The sequence below is a fragment of the Gouania willdenowi genome, chromosome 18 (genome assembly GCF_900634775.1).
Source record: "Gouania willdenowi chromosome 18, fGouWil2.1, whole genome shotgun sequence".
In the NCBI taxonomy this organism is placed as follows: domain Eukaryota; kingdom Metazoa; phylum Chordata; class Actinopteri; order Blenniiformes; family Gobiesocidae; genus Gouania; species Gouania willdenowi.
In genome coordinates, this window is record NC_041061.1 from 22,214,210 (window position 1) to 22,231,340 (window position 17,131).

At 37.6% G+C, this 17,131-nt stretch overlaps 1 protein-coding gene across 1 annotated transcript in view; it reads right to left on the bottom strand.

Moving 5' to 3' along the window:
- Nucleotides 1-2,477: 2,477 nt before the first annotated feature.
- Nucleotides 2,478-17,131, bottom strand: part of sorcs2 (sortilin-related VPS10 domain containing receptor 2) — a 462,702-nt gene continuing 448,048 nt past the window's right edge. Inside the window, exons 17-27 of the mRNA XM_028475153.1 lie at nt 16,263-16,376; nt 15,954-16,125; nt 15,704-15,890; nt 12,711-12,844; nt 12,488-12,611; nt 11,066-11,178; nt 9,743-9,865; nt 9,547-9,646; nt 9,005-9,107; nt 6,965-7,110; nt 2,478-5,394 (exon numbers count right to left, since the gene is read on the bottom strand). Coding sequence (XP_028330954.1) covers nt 5,330-5,394; nt 6,965-7,110; nt 9,005-9,107; nt 9,547-9,646; nt 9,743-9,865; nt 11,066-11,178; nt 12,488-12,611; nt 12,711-12,844; nt 15,704-15,890; nt 15,954-16,125; nt 16,263-16,376 — 1,381 coding nt within the window. The 3' untranslated portion in view covers nt 2,478-5,329. The remainder of the gene's footprint in view (nt 5,395-6,964; nt 7,111-9,004; nt 9,108-9,546; nt 9,647-9,742; nt 9,866-11,065; nt 11,179-12,487; nt 12,612-12,710; nt 12,845-15,703; nt 15,891-15,953; nt 16,126-16,262; nt 16,377-17,131) is intronic.

The window sequence follows — 17,131 nt, forward strand, 5'->3', positions numbered from 1 at the left end:
CAACTGTGAGGAACATTGTGAGGAATTGGAAGACCACAGGCACAGTTCTAGTTAAGGCCCGAAGTGGAAGACCAAGAAAGATCTCCGAAAGGCAGCGGCGCAGGATGGTGAGAACAGTCACAGTCAACCCGCAGACCAGCTCCAAAGACCTACAACATCAGCTTGCTGCAGATGGTGTCACTGTGCATCGTTCCACTATTCAGCGCACTTTACACAAGGAGATGCTGTATGGAAGAGTAATGCGGAAAAAGCCTTTTCTCTGCACACGCCACAAACGGGGTCGCTTGAGGTATGCTAAAGCACATTTGGACAAGCCAGCTTCATTTTGGAACAAGGTGCTGTGGACTGATGAAACTAAAATAGAGTTATTTGGGCATAACCAGGGGCGTTATGCATGGCGGAAAAAGAACACAGCATTCCAAGAAAAGCACTTGCTACCTACAGTAAAGTTTGGTGGTGGTTCCATCATGCTGTGGGGCTGTGTGTCCAGTGCAGGCACTGGGAATCTTGTTAAAGTTGAGGGGCGCATGGATTCCTCTCAATATCAGCAGATTCTGGAGAACAATGTCCAGGAATCAGTGACAAAGTTGAAGTTGCGCCGGGGCTGGATCTTTCAACAAGACAATGATCCTAAACACTGCTCAAAATCTACTAAGGCATTCATGCAGAGGAACAAGTACAACATCCTGGAATGGCCGTCTCAGTCCCCAGACCTGAATATTATTGAAAATGTATGGTGTGCTTTAAAACGGGCGGTCCATGCTCGGAAACCATCAAACCTGACTGAACTAGAGATGATCTGCAGAGAAGAATGGTCCAAAACACCTCCCACCAGAATCCAGACCCTAATTGGAAGCTATAGGAAGCGTTTGGAGGCTGTTATTTCAGAAAAAGGAGGATCTACAAAATATTAAGTATTTTTTTTCTTTTGTGGTGCCTAAACTTATGCACATGCCTAATTCTGTTTAAATAATTCTAGCACACTTTCTGTAAATCGAATAAACTTTATTTCACTTCTCAAATATCACTGTGTTTGTCTCCTATATGATAAATTTAACTGGAATTTGTTATCCAAACAACCAATGATTTATAAAGGAAAATCATGAACATTTACAAGGGTGCCCAAACTTTTTCATACCACTGTATTGAAGGAGGCGGAGAAGGAAGACAGAACATACAGGTGTGAGATCATTAAATTACTGTAAGGTCAGGTAAAATTAGATTCTAATTAAGGCCAGGGATGCTGTTTCTATTGTTGGGTGTACAATTACCAATGAGGTAGCAGCAAGTTGTTCATACCTAAACACTAATATGTGATCAGGTGAGAGCTGTCCAGCAGAATATCATTCAACTTACTTCAACTCAGGGATTCATAACAGGGGGCGTGAGAAAATTGAGCATGAAATAAAAAAATCTTGGCACTCAAATAACTATTATTACTATTCTAAATTATATGATTGCACATTTTGTTTCAATGAGTTTTGAAGAAGAATTCTCACAATTGTTTTTATCTACAACAGAACTTTATAATTTGTCGGACAAAATTCAGGAATGTGAGCTGTTTTAAGGAAACACTAAATTACATTACTGGGCTGGGCTACAGATAGTCCCACAAAGTTTATGACAATCACACAATTAGTGAAATCAAAAAGGGGTCATGATCCAAAAAAGGTTGGAAACCACTGCCCTAACACAAACCTTGAATGAAGTGTTGTAATAAGATTGTACAAAAATGACATTGTTTGAAAGGCGTGTAACGCAGCATCAAAAACATGTGGAAGTTGTGGTGGCACGCACAAAAACTATTATTTTTGTGACTATAGCTGCATTTCCATTACCTTTCAAAATGCGCAAAATCTAAATAGTACAATAAAAACTGGTGATGGAAAAACCTGAAATTAAAAAAAGCACTCAAATATCGCTAAAAGGTTTCAACGCTTTCATGAGGAAGTATATCAGACATTTCGATATTGAAATGTGTCGCAAAAGCGCCATGGAAACATTTTTTCCGCAATTACACATCACAGAACATGACATACTTGGTCACATGACCATGCGCTTCTCTCCAAGAAAACATGGCGCGGTATGTGTAAACAGAAGAGGAAACCCAGATATTTCTTAGCATTATACTTGAAAATTATGACTACCACAGTAGACGTTAAACAACAAAAGAATGCAGAGTGTTATAAGGAAGTTTGTAGCGTCCATCTTCCTGTGGAAAAGTGTTGCGGGATGAGATTTCACGGGAGTTACGAGGCTACTGCCCTAAACAGCCTTTAATGGAAGCACGTTCAAAGCGCAATTACACTTCGCTTTAATTTTTTACGAAAATCTGTCATGAAAACACAGCTAGTGTCACATTTCCTCGTGTGATGGTGTTTTTTTTGGGGGGGTATGAGACATATTCTTTGTGCGGCTAATGACATGAAGACGATTGGACATCACGTGTAAAGCACACATACAAAGTTATTGTAGTGATTTATTTCAGGATGCCGTTGGAATGCACCACCCTTCCTGAGGACACACAACTGTTTTAATTGCAAAAATCAAAAGATCAACCCGAGCAGCAGAAGGAAAAGTGAAAAAAAGAACAAAACAGCGTGTGGTGAAAGATACACGGTCGGTGCCATCATCGGTGAAAACTCCACAACTAGTACATCAGAATATCATAATCCTCATGTTCCCCTCGTTTTTTGTTGGAGGGGGAGTGGTACAATGACAACACAGCACTAGAAAACTAAGAACAAGCAGAATATGTACAAAAATACGACATGAAGTGTAAAGTGATCCGCTGTATAGAACACAAGCACAGGATGATGTTGGTGAGAACGGTATAGCATCAATAAACAGCCGAGGCCTTTCGTTCAAAGTCCTGATTTCAGTCTGTAGACAATGCTCTGCTGTTGCTCGGCAACAGTTTACGTCATTTAGTGCAATCTAACAAACAAAACGACCTCAGCAAGGCAACAAAATCACTGTATGAATGAAACTGACAAAGTGTATCAAAAATATCATCACTGTGGAACCGCATCTTTCTAAGACAATATAATCATCTCAGGTTTAATATGATGGTGAGTTAATAAGAAGGAAAATGTAGACGTGAAGCAGGCAGAGGGGATAAAACCAAAGTGTATTTTAGTAGAAGTGTAAAACACTCACACACCAGTCAAAAGGAGTATTTACATAGTGAAGATCAATGTCCATATTTACACATCTATATACAGCACAGCAAACCTTGAAAGGAGACGTGAATACAACATGGGCTAGGCCTAATATAGGCTGATACCGTAAAATACACTAAACTACACATGCCTCCAGGACGGCTACCTTTGCCTCCAGCGGACCGAGTCGGAGAAAGTGTGAGGCGGTTACAGAGGTGGAGGTAAGGGGGGGGGGCACAACTCAAGATCCACAGCTTGAGACACAAAAGAACGGACTGACATGGATTTAGCTCGAAGAATCACAAACTAAGGACGTGACACAAATACCTGCCTGTGAGAAATGTAAGAAAGTGCATCCATTCCTTTTAGTGTTTGCATTTCTGCAAAGTCACAAGAGTCTGTCATGTCTAGCATACGACTGTGAGATCATTATTGCCTTCGTTAGCAGAGAGGTACAGTGGGAGAACAGGGATGGAGACAAAAGAGGTGGAAAAGAAAAGACACAAATCTGTGTGTAATTGCTAAACTGAGGTTGTTCACTTGGTGGTCCGTTGATAAAGAACCGGTAGTTGCATTCTGAAATGTAACTAAATCCCAAAACCACTCTTTTACTGCTGAAACCAAATTTCTTGCGTATGAAGTAGTGTTGATTAATTCTTGTCCAACTCTTGAAATTTCAGTCAAATTCTTTTTGCCAGTGCATTCACACCAACAGACTCCCAAGCGGTTAAAACTCTCTAGGATTCGTTTCCTTGGATAGTCCGCCTCATTTAGGTGACGTGAACATGCAAACAAAGTCTAGAGCGGATCACAGGTGCTAGTTTTTATGGAAGGGGCGAAGCCAACTTTGGTGGTTCATGCTGAAAGCTGCTCTAAAATAGCCTGGTGATAAGCCATACCCACTTCCTTACTTTTTGTAAGAAAGTGGGTATGGTAATGCCATTTTTGCACACTCCCTCATTTTGAAAGAAACAGAGCCAATCAGAGCTGTGCAGAAAGAACGTCGTATCTCTTGCGTCAACAAGCAGTGTCAATACAAACATGGCGCCGGCCATGGAGAAGACGTTTGGAGATGCTGCTCTGCTCTGCTTTAAAATACCTGGATATATCATTGAAACCACAACAAGAAGAGGCTTTAAAACCATACCATATTACACACCATTTTCCTCTGCCGACACCTTTTAGGGAAAAAGGTCTATACTTGCCTCGCTATTGTAATCACGTCCGCTCTTCATTTGATTGGTTAATCTGCATGTGTTTGTCCCGCCCTGCTCAGCCCCCCAGAACTCAAATGCCTTGTGAGAGCTTCTAGACTAATCACCCGTATTAAACATTGAATAATACAAGGAGATTAGGATGGACTCTAGGCTAGCTCTAAAACATCATCGGCCTCCATCGTAATCAATTGCTAAATTCAGTTGTAATAGCCGAGTTTCAACCCATAGAGAGCAGTCACTCTTACGTGAAACACAAAATATGCCAAATTGAATTACGTTGACTACATTTTTCAAGAGTTGGACAAGAATCAATCAATAACACTACTCATTTGGACAAACTCACAGATTAGATACTTTTCCTTTGTGTGAATTTATTTTAATTTGAACTCAAATGAGCCATTAAGGCTGATGTTTCGAACTTATCTTATTCCATATAACTCCAATTATAGGCCAAATAATTGGAGGCCAAATTATGAAATCGTAATAAGAGTTATACTCTACATGTGTTTAAAAATCACATTATTAGGGTGCATTGGATTCAGTAACAAATATTAGGGCATTTTACTTCAAGATCAAGGTTTTCCTTGTAATTTTTGCTCAAACTCCTCTTGCTTTCTGGGCAAAGTTTGAGTTTGGTATGTGCATTTCATTTTAAAATCTGAATCTGTGGTGAGTCCTCAAAGCAGGTGAGAAGAATGAAGTAAAATAGTTTAAAATGAAATATAATGCAAAAGTGTCTTCTATTTCAGTGAAAAGAGGCTTCCCTTTGCCAGGCTTAGCCTCGCCCCCTGGTGTCAGAAGGCTTGGGAGGCCGTGGCGTGGAGGTGAAATGTCCACGGAGGCAGAGACAGAGACGGAGGAAAAAAGAGAAGGAAGGCAGAGTGGAGTCCCTGTGCTCGTTAGCCTGCTCGGCCCAGACTGGGCTCGCTAATCAGCGTTAGCATGGCGCTATCAACTGGTTAGGTAACTATGCAGTTCTCTGGAGTTGACGCTCAGGACCACACCTGAATGGTTGCCTAGAAACAAGAAAAGTAGAAGAAACAGTTAAAAAAAAAAGTACGAAATCATGATTCATTGAGTCATAGTTAGAAAACTCATTTTTGTCTTTCATTTCTATCTACACAATACATACAGTGAAAAGCTCCTCATGAAATCAATATTTATGCAGTACAATACTTTCCTTAAAAGCTGGTAATCTAAGAGTGGATTTTTTTTCAACTATTTTTACAATATAGTCATGCAAACAAGTGGTAATTTAACATTAACCCTCAAAAAAGAGTATTAACAGTGAACGCCATTCATTGCCGGGGATACGTTGGGGGTGGATGGTTACTGTAAAAGATGTAAAAGAAAAGTTAAAAAAGGGGAAAATGTTGAAGCACCTAAAGACGATCATTTTTTTGATCAGATAAAGACAGTGTGGGCCTCACAGATCAATAAATCAAAGATATTTTAGTCACAAATGTAGAAGTTCTGCATGTAAACAAACTGTTAACATTGTCGGAAGACAATTATGGACTGCAGGTTGTCGAGTCTCGTAGACAGATGTATAGAAGTGTTCTTACTTTATACTTACTGTGATTAGTTGTGTTTCATCGTCAAGGAGCACAGCGAATGGCTTGACACCATTTTTGTTCCAGTTTGTTCCCAGTATTTCCCATGAAATTACCTAATTGCCATGAGGCTAGAATCGCATATTTCGGAGTAAACCCCAAAATAAAAACTTGCCATTGTTTTGCCACGACTCTCAGTCCGTGCAAACTCCAGAAATGTGTTAGCAAGTCACTTTGGCTGAAATCAAAATAAGAATGAAGTAAAAAAAACTTCTATGCATTCCTCTCCAGGACTCCACATCCCACAATGCAATGCGTGAAACATTAAATGTTAAAACAAACTTTTGAGTGACAATTCAAAAATTTTACATTAGTTTTTTAGTAAATTATATTTAATTAATTGAGCTATGAGGGCCTACACTCATAGACAGTTTGAAATTTTTGCCCGGGGGCAAAAGAAAAAATAGAATTCAATATATAGACCCGCTTGAGATTTGCACCAAACACAAAGCTGTTTAACATTTTAAATTCATGATAAAAATCAGGCCCGCAGCCGCTTTCTGCTTCATTTTTGCTGCAGTACTATACATGAATTGCTGGGCGCAGTGTCGCTTCACCATTTACATTGTGAAGAACTGTACAACAGAAAAAGAACCAACCTAAAACCTCAAAAGTTTGGGACCATTTCACCGAAAAAGTATACTACACACCTGAAGTACAACTAATATCTGTGACATGAACCTAACAATAATATGTTGAAATCAAAGCAGCAGAAAACTATTTTATGAAAAAAAAATTCCACATATGCCCATTGTGTCTTTATCTGATAAAAAACTTATCATCTACAACAGCTTTAAGATTTTTGACTAAAGTAAAGAAGATTCATCAATTACATTGACAACAATGAAAAGGAGAAGTTCCTTCAGTACCTTGGTGAGTGTAAGCAGCTGGTGTTAGTGGCTTGGGTTTTAGTAGCAGTGGTTAGTGGTAGTCCTTATAAGGGAACGGAAGGCGGGGCTTCCTCCCGTGTTACCTAGAATCTGTGAATCCAGGTCATCGTCAATGAACTCCTCCCCTTGAATGATGTGCTGGGTGTCCTCGCTGTGATTGACAGGGCTGGTCATCTCCTGCTCCTTCTCGTTGTGCATCTGGGCGTAGACGTTGCGATTTGGAAGCTTTCTGAAAAACAGCGGGGGATAGGCATCCTCAGTCCTAAGCCAAGGACTGTGGGATTTGTTGTTTTGGTGAGATGTTGTTCTGCTCTGCATTTTTAAATCAGGTGACTTTGAGTGCATATTTGTGTTTCACACGCAAGCAGGTGCTGTTGTTGTGCTATTTGTGTGTAAAGTACACATGCAGGTGACACACAACATTACACAAAGAGTCTAACCTGAGGTTTTATGTTACTCAATACAAAAAATCAGCCATGAAACTCTTTTGTTGACAACATTTGGACCCTGTTTGAACCAACCGAGCCCCATTTCCAAGGCTTTGAACCAGTTTGTAATGGACTGCAGAAAGGTTTCTCACCAGGCTTTAATTTTGAAACTAGAGGTAATTTCTAAAGCAAATGATTATTTGTTTTAGTCATTGGATAAACATGCATTTTAAATGATCTCACATATTAGAATTACGTATACAGTATATATATTACTTTTAGTCAACCAATTTGAGCTAATAAAGGCTTTAGGATCCCCCATTACTCTGTACAGGATAAGCAAGTGTAAAGGAAGAATGATTAAACTCTGCCTTTAATCTTAATATGAACAGCTTTATCTTAAGCTTTAAAGTGTGACTTAAAAGGAAAATAAAATAATCTTTCGATTGGTGTTTGGTCACTGGTCACTCTGTGTGGCTCTTGAATCTGACAGATTGCCAATGTCTTATGGGGTTCCTCAGGGCTCTGTTCTTAGACCCCTTCTGTTTAACCTTTATATGCTTCCTTTAGGACAAATTCTACAGAACTGTAAGGTTGATTATCAGAGCTCTGCAGACGACACACGACTATATTTGTCACTGAACTCAGATGACTATGGTTCCATAGAGGTGTCTCGGGTCATAACCAGAACAAAGAGGTTACACTGGCTCCTAGTCAGCCTCAGAAGAGACTTTAAAGTTCTGCTGCTGGTGTATAAATCTGTGAATGGGTTTGATCCAGAATCCATCAGTGAGATGTTAGTCAGGTATGAACCTAGCAAGTCTGTCGATAGTGGAGCCCAGAGTTCACAGCAAACATGGTGAAATCATCATCACCAGAGAGACATGTAAACCCATGTAAATCTGCGATGGTAAAACAGGGGACGGGACCCGGATAAGCAAACTGCTTCTCTCGTCTCCTTTTTCGGCATGTACAAAAAATGTAAAAAAAAAAAAAAAAAAAAAAGTGAATGTAACCATGTCGGAAATAAACTGAATAAATAAAAATAAAAAATAAATAAATCATCCAATGAGAACATTTTTAAATACCAGGTAAAGGCATTCTTTTTCTCTACTGTGTATGACTGAGAGGGAGATTTTTAATCATGTTATTGCTGATTTAATGTTTTTACTGCTGATTTTAATGTTCTCGTTGATTATTTAACTGTTAAGTGTTTTCCGTTGCACTTTTTAATCATGCAATGCACAATGAATTGCCTTGTGTATTAAATGCGCTACACAAATTTTTTATTCTCAACACTTTTAGTCTCAATAATTTTAAAGTTCTAATAATGATTTTTTTTCAGTAATTAATCATCTAACAGTCTCATTGCAGGTGTGCATAAATTCGAACTTTAGAAAATTAGATAATGAAAAAGCTATTTTCCACTCAGATGATTAGCAAAAATTCATTACTTACTAAATTTGGGAGGAAGATAATACCAACGTGTACAAAATGCATGCAAGTTTGAAAAAGTAAGATAGCTGTGAGTAATTGGTAAGATCAAAAACAGATATAATGTTAAATATACCCTTAAATAGAACTTTTAATAAAGCAATTCTAAAAAAAAAACCATTGAGATAATATAGTAGTGAATTTAGCTGGTCGAAGCTTAATCTGGGCTGTCAGACGCACAACATGTCCAACATGGCTCACCTTTTGAACTTGTAGAGAATGAAGGATCCTGTGGCAATGATGCTGATGAGGAGAATTACTGCTAAAGCCCAAATGCCTGGACTTCCTGTCATTCCAAGATACCCTTCAAAGAAAATACACAGTTTAGTCAACATTTTCCTTAATCTAAGATAAATCCCCATTTATCTAAAGATGTCTATAGCCAAAAGAAACAAAGAAATGAAGAATCTTAATTTACAAAGAGGGAAGAGGGCATCAGATTGTATAATAATTGTTAAAAAGATCAAGCTCCACATAAGGCACAAACGTAATTTTTTTTACCCGTAGAGAGTCTGAGTTTAAAGAAAGTCTTAACTCAAACTAGGAAACCCACTAGAGACTGTATGAAGGCTAAAAAGCTGCAAGAAAGTCCTTCATGGGTTAACGCACCATTGTTTGCTGCTGTTGTTGCTGTTGAGTCATTAGCAATTAGACGTAAGCCTTGGAAATAAACCAAGTATGATTAGAGACGTAATGAACAGCTGTGTGTACAACACTGAGGGAGTCCTGGTAGTAACCCATACCTGCGTTAGGATCAGCCAGCATCACCAGCACTTGGAGACCTCCTCGTACTACGAAGCTGACATTGTTGTCATTTAAGGCTTGCACGATAGCAGATATACGCTAAAAATAAAGGTAAAGAAAAGAGCAATACTTAGCAAAAGCTTTCATCAACAATACAGAAGATCAATGCTGGATTTACTCTATGTGCTTCTGCACCTTATCTACAAACAAGCTCTTCTTGGCTGGTTTGGTGTCCAGTGGAAGGATGAAGAGATCAGCAGTGGTTGGCAGGCCAGGTGTCACCACGGTAACCAAGGACTCTTCAGGTACTCCCGTAATCTGACGCCAAACAGAAACGTATACTTAATAAACCCTCCTATTGTCCTCAAATATTACTAACACATTTTACCCTTGGGGTTAATCTGACCCCATGGATATTTGCCTCCAGAAAATCTTCTCAAATTTACTGACAACATTAATGATTACAAGAGTATGAACCCCATTGGTTGTGGTGATGATATGACCTTTTCCTGCAGTGCTACCATCAGGTGAAACTTTCAGTTTTAGAGTTAGTGTATCTAAAAAATCTTTCAGCCTTATCTTTTATAACTTGGGGTGCACGTTCATGACTCTCACTGAATTGATTGATGTTGGTGACGCCCCCCCTCCCCTTTCCTCTCATAATCATATTTATTTACTTATTTAATCTCCTTTTTGTAACACTGTGTCTCAGACACATTTTCCTCTACGTTACTTTCACTGTGAAAGAGCTGTTCCAAAACCTCATTGACAGTAAACCGTTTCCTCGAGGACATTTTCTAAAGAGAGAGAGTGTGTAGATTGCAATACACACAGAGCACAACAGACAGATACGTTTTAAACAGCTTGGGGTCAAATTGACCCCAGAGAAACACCAATGTGTGCAATATGTGTTCAACACATTGAAAAAATATCATCATGATAATTTTATGCTGAATCAATTGTACCCATCAAATTAAGAAAAGTAATGAAATATGAAAAAAGTCAACTATAATCTTTTGAATGATAAACAATGAATTGGGTCAAATTGACCCCAAAGATAATAGGAAGGTTTACTCAGATATACCAATTCTATACAGGCTGGGGTTTAGTGAAGCCTAGCTTAGCCTGGATAACACATGATCTAAAAACACTTTATCTAAAACATGTATTGTTATTATTATTCTTACATATTACATTTTAGCACATAGACAGATCAAAAATAGATTGAGTTGAGCTTTTGGCAAAACAAAACTCTGCTGAGTAAGGAATATTAAATAAATGAACCAAAAATGTGCCATTTGCTATTTCGCGACCATGCAATCATAATACAGGAAACCCTCAACAGATTCAACTTTTGCACCCCTGCATAAACCCAGATTGTACTCTTGTAATTAAGTCATGTACAGTAATACATCACTCAGAAAGCTGAAGTTTCTGATTGTTCTAAAGCCACTAACACCCAAAAATGACACAAGACATTTGTTGGAAGAGGAATAAACTAACAGTGTGTTGAAGTACCTTAGCAAGTATCTTGGTGACCACCTGTCCGATATCATCCCTCCACTCAGGGATGTTTGGGTTGAAGTGATCCAAGTTTTTGCTGAAGCTCAGAGGAAGGACATGGAAGTTATCTGGAGGTAGAGCCAATAGTAATATTAGTCATGGTACATTAAAACCAAACGCTTAAAAAAAGTGGTTCACCACTATTCAACGTACACACACAGCTACACCCATTTGACAACTCAGATTATAATCTCCCTATCAGGGAATCGTAAACAACTGGGTTATTTGTCAGCAGGTTAGAACCGTGGGATGTTAAAGAATCTCAAAGACAAACATCATCTCCCCAGAAGGAGCCAAAATAAAATGATCTCTTAGAATATCTTATCTTATACGAACTTATTTTATGTCAACTTATCTTATTTCATCTTAATTTATCTATTCTTATTGTATTTTAATTTAACTTAACTTATTCAATCTCTTCGTATCTTACTTTTTTTTAACTTCACTTACCTTAGCTCATCCTATCTTATCTTATTTTAACTTGTCCAATCTCACTTATTTTAACTCATCTTATTTTACAGTATGTTATAGTATATTATTTTAACTTAACTTATTTTGTCTCATCTCATCTAATCTTATTTCAACTTGTCTTATTTGATCTTATTTTAACTTAACTTATCTCATACTATCTTATACTATTTTAACTCATCGTATCTCAGCTTATCCTATTTAAACGTATTCAGGGTTGCTACAGCTTTTATCAAATTAAATTCAAAACTTTTTAAGACATTTTTATTGCCATTTGAAATTAAATTTAAAACCAACTCCACAGTAAACATAATTGGGGGAAAAAAACCCACCACATCAATTATCGCACATAGGGTCAGGGTAGTTTTTTTTCTAGGGTCTAGTGCAGATGTGCAACTGGCGGCCCCCAAAGTAAACACACAAAAATAAACAAAATGACAGTAAAATACACAAAAAAGGCTAAAATAATCAAAATCACTCCAAAAACACAAGATGACTACAAAAATAGCCAGAAATCTATAAAACAACAAAAATACAAAAAATAAAAACCATTAAGAGAAGCCAATAAGAAAAATCTGTCAATTTTCATTAAATATACATTTTCCCATGTTGTTTATACAATTAAAAATAAAAATGTGAGAATAATTAGAATCAAACTTTTGTGTTAAAATTTGAGAATTTTTAAACATTCATTTAAGTCATTTTAATGACAATTAAGGCCATATTTTTAGATTCATGAATTTAATGCCTTTTGAGGCTTTTTAAGGATATGCGGGAACCCTGTTATTTTATCTTATCTTATTTTAACTAATTTTATGCTGTCTTATCTTTAATTTATCTTATCTCATCTTACCTTATTTTAACATATGTTCATGAGTTAAAAGAACTGAAGGTTTTCTTGTATGTTACCGTAGACGCGGACATTCCGGCTGTCCTGCACCATGGAGCGTCCGTTGGAAGCCTGCACAGTAACAGAGACGTCTCCCGTCTCAGGGAAACGAGTCAGGAGGCTGTTCTGCAGAGTCAGTGTAGGCTGTGAGGAAAGAAGAGGCTTTAAAATGTTTCATTCAAACTAAAAAAAACCCCAAAAACTATTAGAGTATGTAACCATCACTGAACATTGGTTCTTTACCTGCAGACTGTCTCCAATCCACCAGTAAAACACTGTCAGGTTGGCCTCAGCTGGAAGTACCACCGCTGTCAGATTCACTTCCTGGTTTCTTCCAGCGATGGGAACGACTTCCATGTGCACTTCCTGTAGAGGAGCTGATAGATAAAAAAAAAAAAAAAAATGGAATGTAAAAAAATGAAATACATTTGTGGATCTGTAAAAAAGTCCCTATATAGTTCCTATTTTGTGCTGCAGCCCACTGATAATTAATTACAATAATGGCGTAATAATAACTGTCATTGAAAAAAATATGTTCCCATTATAACTGTAATTTAATTGTAATTGAGTTCAGATCATTGACTTTGTAATTGGCATGGAAATTCTAATAAAATTCTCATTTAAGATTTAATGAAACACAAAACTAGGTAACCAAATGTGATTGGGTATGGAGTATTGTTGATTGATACTAGCCCAAATCTTAACATTTTAGCAATTAACAATTTGGTGTATTTAGCTGTAAAAATGTAAGAGTGACTGCCAGGGCTTTAAATTAACTTTTTAGATCACCAGCCAGCATGACTCGTAGATTCTTAAAGTTACCAGCCAACTAGATTTTCCACCAGTTAAATTTTTTTCCAGCAAAAATAAACTACATTATGAGTGCTACGGAACAGATTTCAGCGTTCATGTTTCTTTAAATATTTTTTTTTATATTTTAGTTGATTGCAGAAATACATTAAAAGGGTAAAAATATAAACATTTCATTTAAAAGCAATGTTGTAACAATGCCTAAAGGTGTAATATAGAACTTTGGATGTGTCGGAGAAGTGAACCTTTTATAAAGTATATTCTCATAACTTAATAAACATAATTAACTCAGATGAAAATTAGACCCATGGAACACTATTTGAAGTTAGAAAGAACAGAAGTAATCACTAATCAGTACTAAGAATTACATGTACCGTAGAGAAAAAAATGTTTTACTAGAATGCATGCTTAATGTAAACAAATCCCACTCCCCACAAACTGTATAGTGCACATTTTAAGGGTGCACAAATGGTCGAATACCAGCCACTCACGACCCGACATCCATTTAGTAATAAAACTCCTCAATTTCTTCTTCTTTTCAGATCCTCTTTCATCTTCATATTCCCCTGTGTCGCCAGCCGCCTTCCTTTTAACAGTTCAGGCTTTTCAACACCCGATACATATCCCCACATGTTTGTTTGTTTATCCCAACTCATTTTACAACTTCATTTCAGATCCTATTGTTTGTTTTGCACCATTCTGTTTGTCTTCTCTGTAAGCACAGCGCCAATTGTTGAATGACATGTCACGACATAGAGTTCACGGGAAATGTAGGATTAGTACAACAAGCAGTGTTGTCAGATACACATTACGTTTTAAAGTCTCAACACAAACCCTCAAATTTCTTGATGGAAAACAGCCCAATCTAGCAACAACGACCTGCCGATTCAAACAGACGCAACAGTGGGGTTTCATTCTTCACCAGCCAAAATGGCGAGGAACGCTACAATGTTACCCGTCAAAGTTCATTTTTACCCGCAATTGGCGGGATGGTGGGTGTTAATTTAAAGCCCTAGTGACTGCCCTCTATGAGTTAAAACCCGGCAATTAAATTTGAATTTTGCTATTGGCTGAGAATGTGACGTTTTGGTGGCTTCTTATGTCACAAACCCATCACTGTTGGCCTCGCCCCTCCTATAACAACTTGTGGACTCTGTGGTTAGTTGGTTGGATTAATAGAAATGTGAATAGAGGGGTATAGTGACTATTAAGTCGCTAGTTAGCATAGCATAGATCAATGGTTCTCAAATTTTTTTGGCTCAAGTACCCCCTTTCTCTTACTTTTGAATCCAAGTACCCCATTTTGTCCGACTACAACATTTTGCTCAGAATTCTATGAAAAAAAAAAAAAAAACTATAGATCTAAGTGATTTAATGAACGAGTGAAAACACACATTTTGTAAATGTGTGTTAGTGCCTCCTGAATAGACTTATTTCTATAGTTTTTATCATTTGCGGTCGTCACCCTCCTGATGTGGGACCAAGACTGACTCTTGTATTTTCAGTTCATCTTTTAACCAAGATCATTTTTATCATTGTTTTGTGTGTGTGTTTTTTTTTTTGTGTCATTTTGTCGTTGTCTCTTCTTTTTATTATTCAGTATATTTTTCTCTTATTTTGTGTTTTTGGTGTCGTTTGGTCGTTTCTCATGTCGTTTTGTATTTTTCTCTCATCTCGTGTGTCTTTGTCGTCACTTTGTGTGTTGCTGGTCATGGTAAGTTTTTGGTGTCATTTTGTGTATTTTGTTGTTTGTCTGTTTTTTTTTTTTTTTTAAATATTTAGTATATTTTTCTCTTTGTATGTTTTTGCTGTCATTTTGTGAGTTGCTGGTAAAATGTAATATTATTATTATCATTTTTAACTAAAAAAAAACATAAAACCCCATATTTTTAATGCTTTCGTTTAAAAAAAAATGTCCCCTCTCTCTCTCTTTCTCAAGTACCCTCAGTAGTGCCATTGCGTACCCCTAGGGGTATATACGTATATTTTAAGAACATGCACTCCTGCTCATTCTCCAACGTCGTATCGTTTCTGGATTCACCAGAGCTGCGCTCGGATGATGACCTTCTGACCCGCATTAGCGCTCGCATCTCCTACCATTAGGCAAGGGTTTGTACTTGAATTGGGCCCCCAAGAGCCCACCCCCTAATTTTAGTTGTTTGCAATATGGCCATAAAAATTAAAAATATAACATTATTCAAAAACACCATTCCTCATATGTCATCAAACTGGCAGCAACTTTAAATGTGTTGGTTGGGTTGGAGACAATTAAATATTGCCAAACATATTAGCATACTAAATTTTGCTTGACCTCTAAAATGCCAAATACTTCATGATCATACCCAAGTGGGAGTGCCCTTTCACAAACAAAGGTTTGCCATGAGCCCCCCTCCATAAATGCTAAGTCCGCCACTGGCGATCCTCACCTGTAACCTGGATGTACATGATGGCCTCATCATGTCCTGCCATGTTCTCAGCTTTCACCGTGACTTTATAAACCCCTGCCTTTTCATAGCGGTGCTGGATTGGCTCATCCGTCACCGTCAAGTTCTGGTAAATGGCCCGAACGCCGTCACCCAGATCCACCTGGTACTTGGTGCTACTCGTGTCCCCCTGATTACAGAAATGACATTTAGGACAAAAGAACTCGTGCGCGTGAGTGAAAGTTCGACTCACCTTCTCTTGGTGAACAATGAATGTGATGTCATCGCCCGGAGCTACTGCCAGCATTTGTCCTTTAATGGCAACCTGCAGTCCTTCAGGGGGCAGCAGAGGGCAGCTGTGCTGTTTGTCGCTCTGCTGCTTGCTGAGCCCGCCTTCACACGTGTTTGATATCAGCTTCCTGTAGCTGAAATGTAGCAGCGCAAACAGTTTTCTACACTACACTTTTATGCATTTAGCTGTATGAAAAGTGCTCTATAATTAATGATTGATTGATCAGTTGTTCAATATTCTCAAACTATAACTATTATTTAGTGTACAGACCCAGTGCTGGATTGGTAGTTTTGACCCAGATGGCAGTCCTCAGGGGGAGAGTCCGGGTCGTGCCAAAAGTCAGCGAAGCAGAGGCCGCTGTCAGACCTTTCAAAGCCGTAATCACTACGCACATACACACGCACACAAATTTTTGGATTTTCACACATAAATTAAGCAATCTTGAACACTCTGAAGAGTACAATAAGGTAAAATACACTATTTTCTTCACGCAAAAAAAAAAAAAAAAGTTGTGATTTGTGAAAAACAATATATGAAGAGTTGCGATGTTAAAGTAAAAGTACTTGTCCAGTTATTCGCTTCGTTACTTAACACCACTGCTGCTGAGCTACTGGTTTTATAGTTCGTTTAACAGTTTTCATTATGTGCTTTGTTTCTTTCCTCTTTTGGTCTGGAAAAAGCCTCTCAAGCTTTCTTTGTTGAACCATGAGCCGTTTACCAGCCAACTTTGTTCTCAGCTGCACTGCACTTTCATTGTAGGGTGAAATAACTGGCAAACATTAACAGGACTTACATAGGGCACGATAAAATACCTTTTTTTTTTTTTTTTTCCTTAAAATTCCATTAATTTTTTTCAAATTCTGTTTTCCACATTGTTATTTATTTTTAAATATTTTATCAATTCTTTTCAGATAATATTGCTTTTCAACTTTTGTGAGTAAACAAAATGTAATAATAATAATATTAATAAAAAAAAAGAAAATTGATGAAACAGAAATGTATGTCAAAACAGAAGTGTAATTTAATACCATGTGTAAACTCCAGTTGAAAAGTAGCTATAGATTGTGCAGACATGGATTATTCTTACTGCTCCTTTTTAATTATTTATAATCATATGTCACATAAAGACGTATGAATGA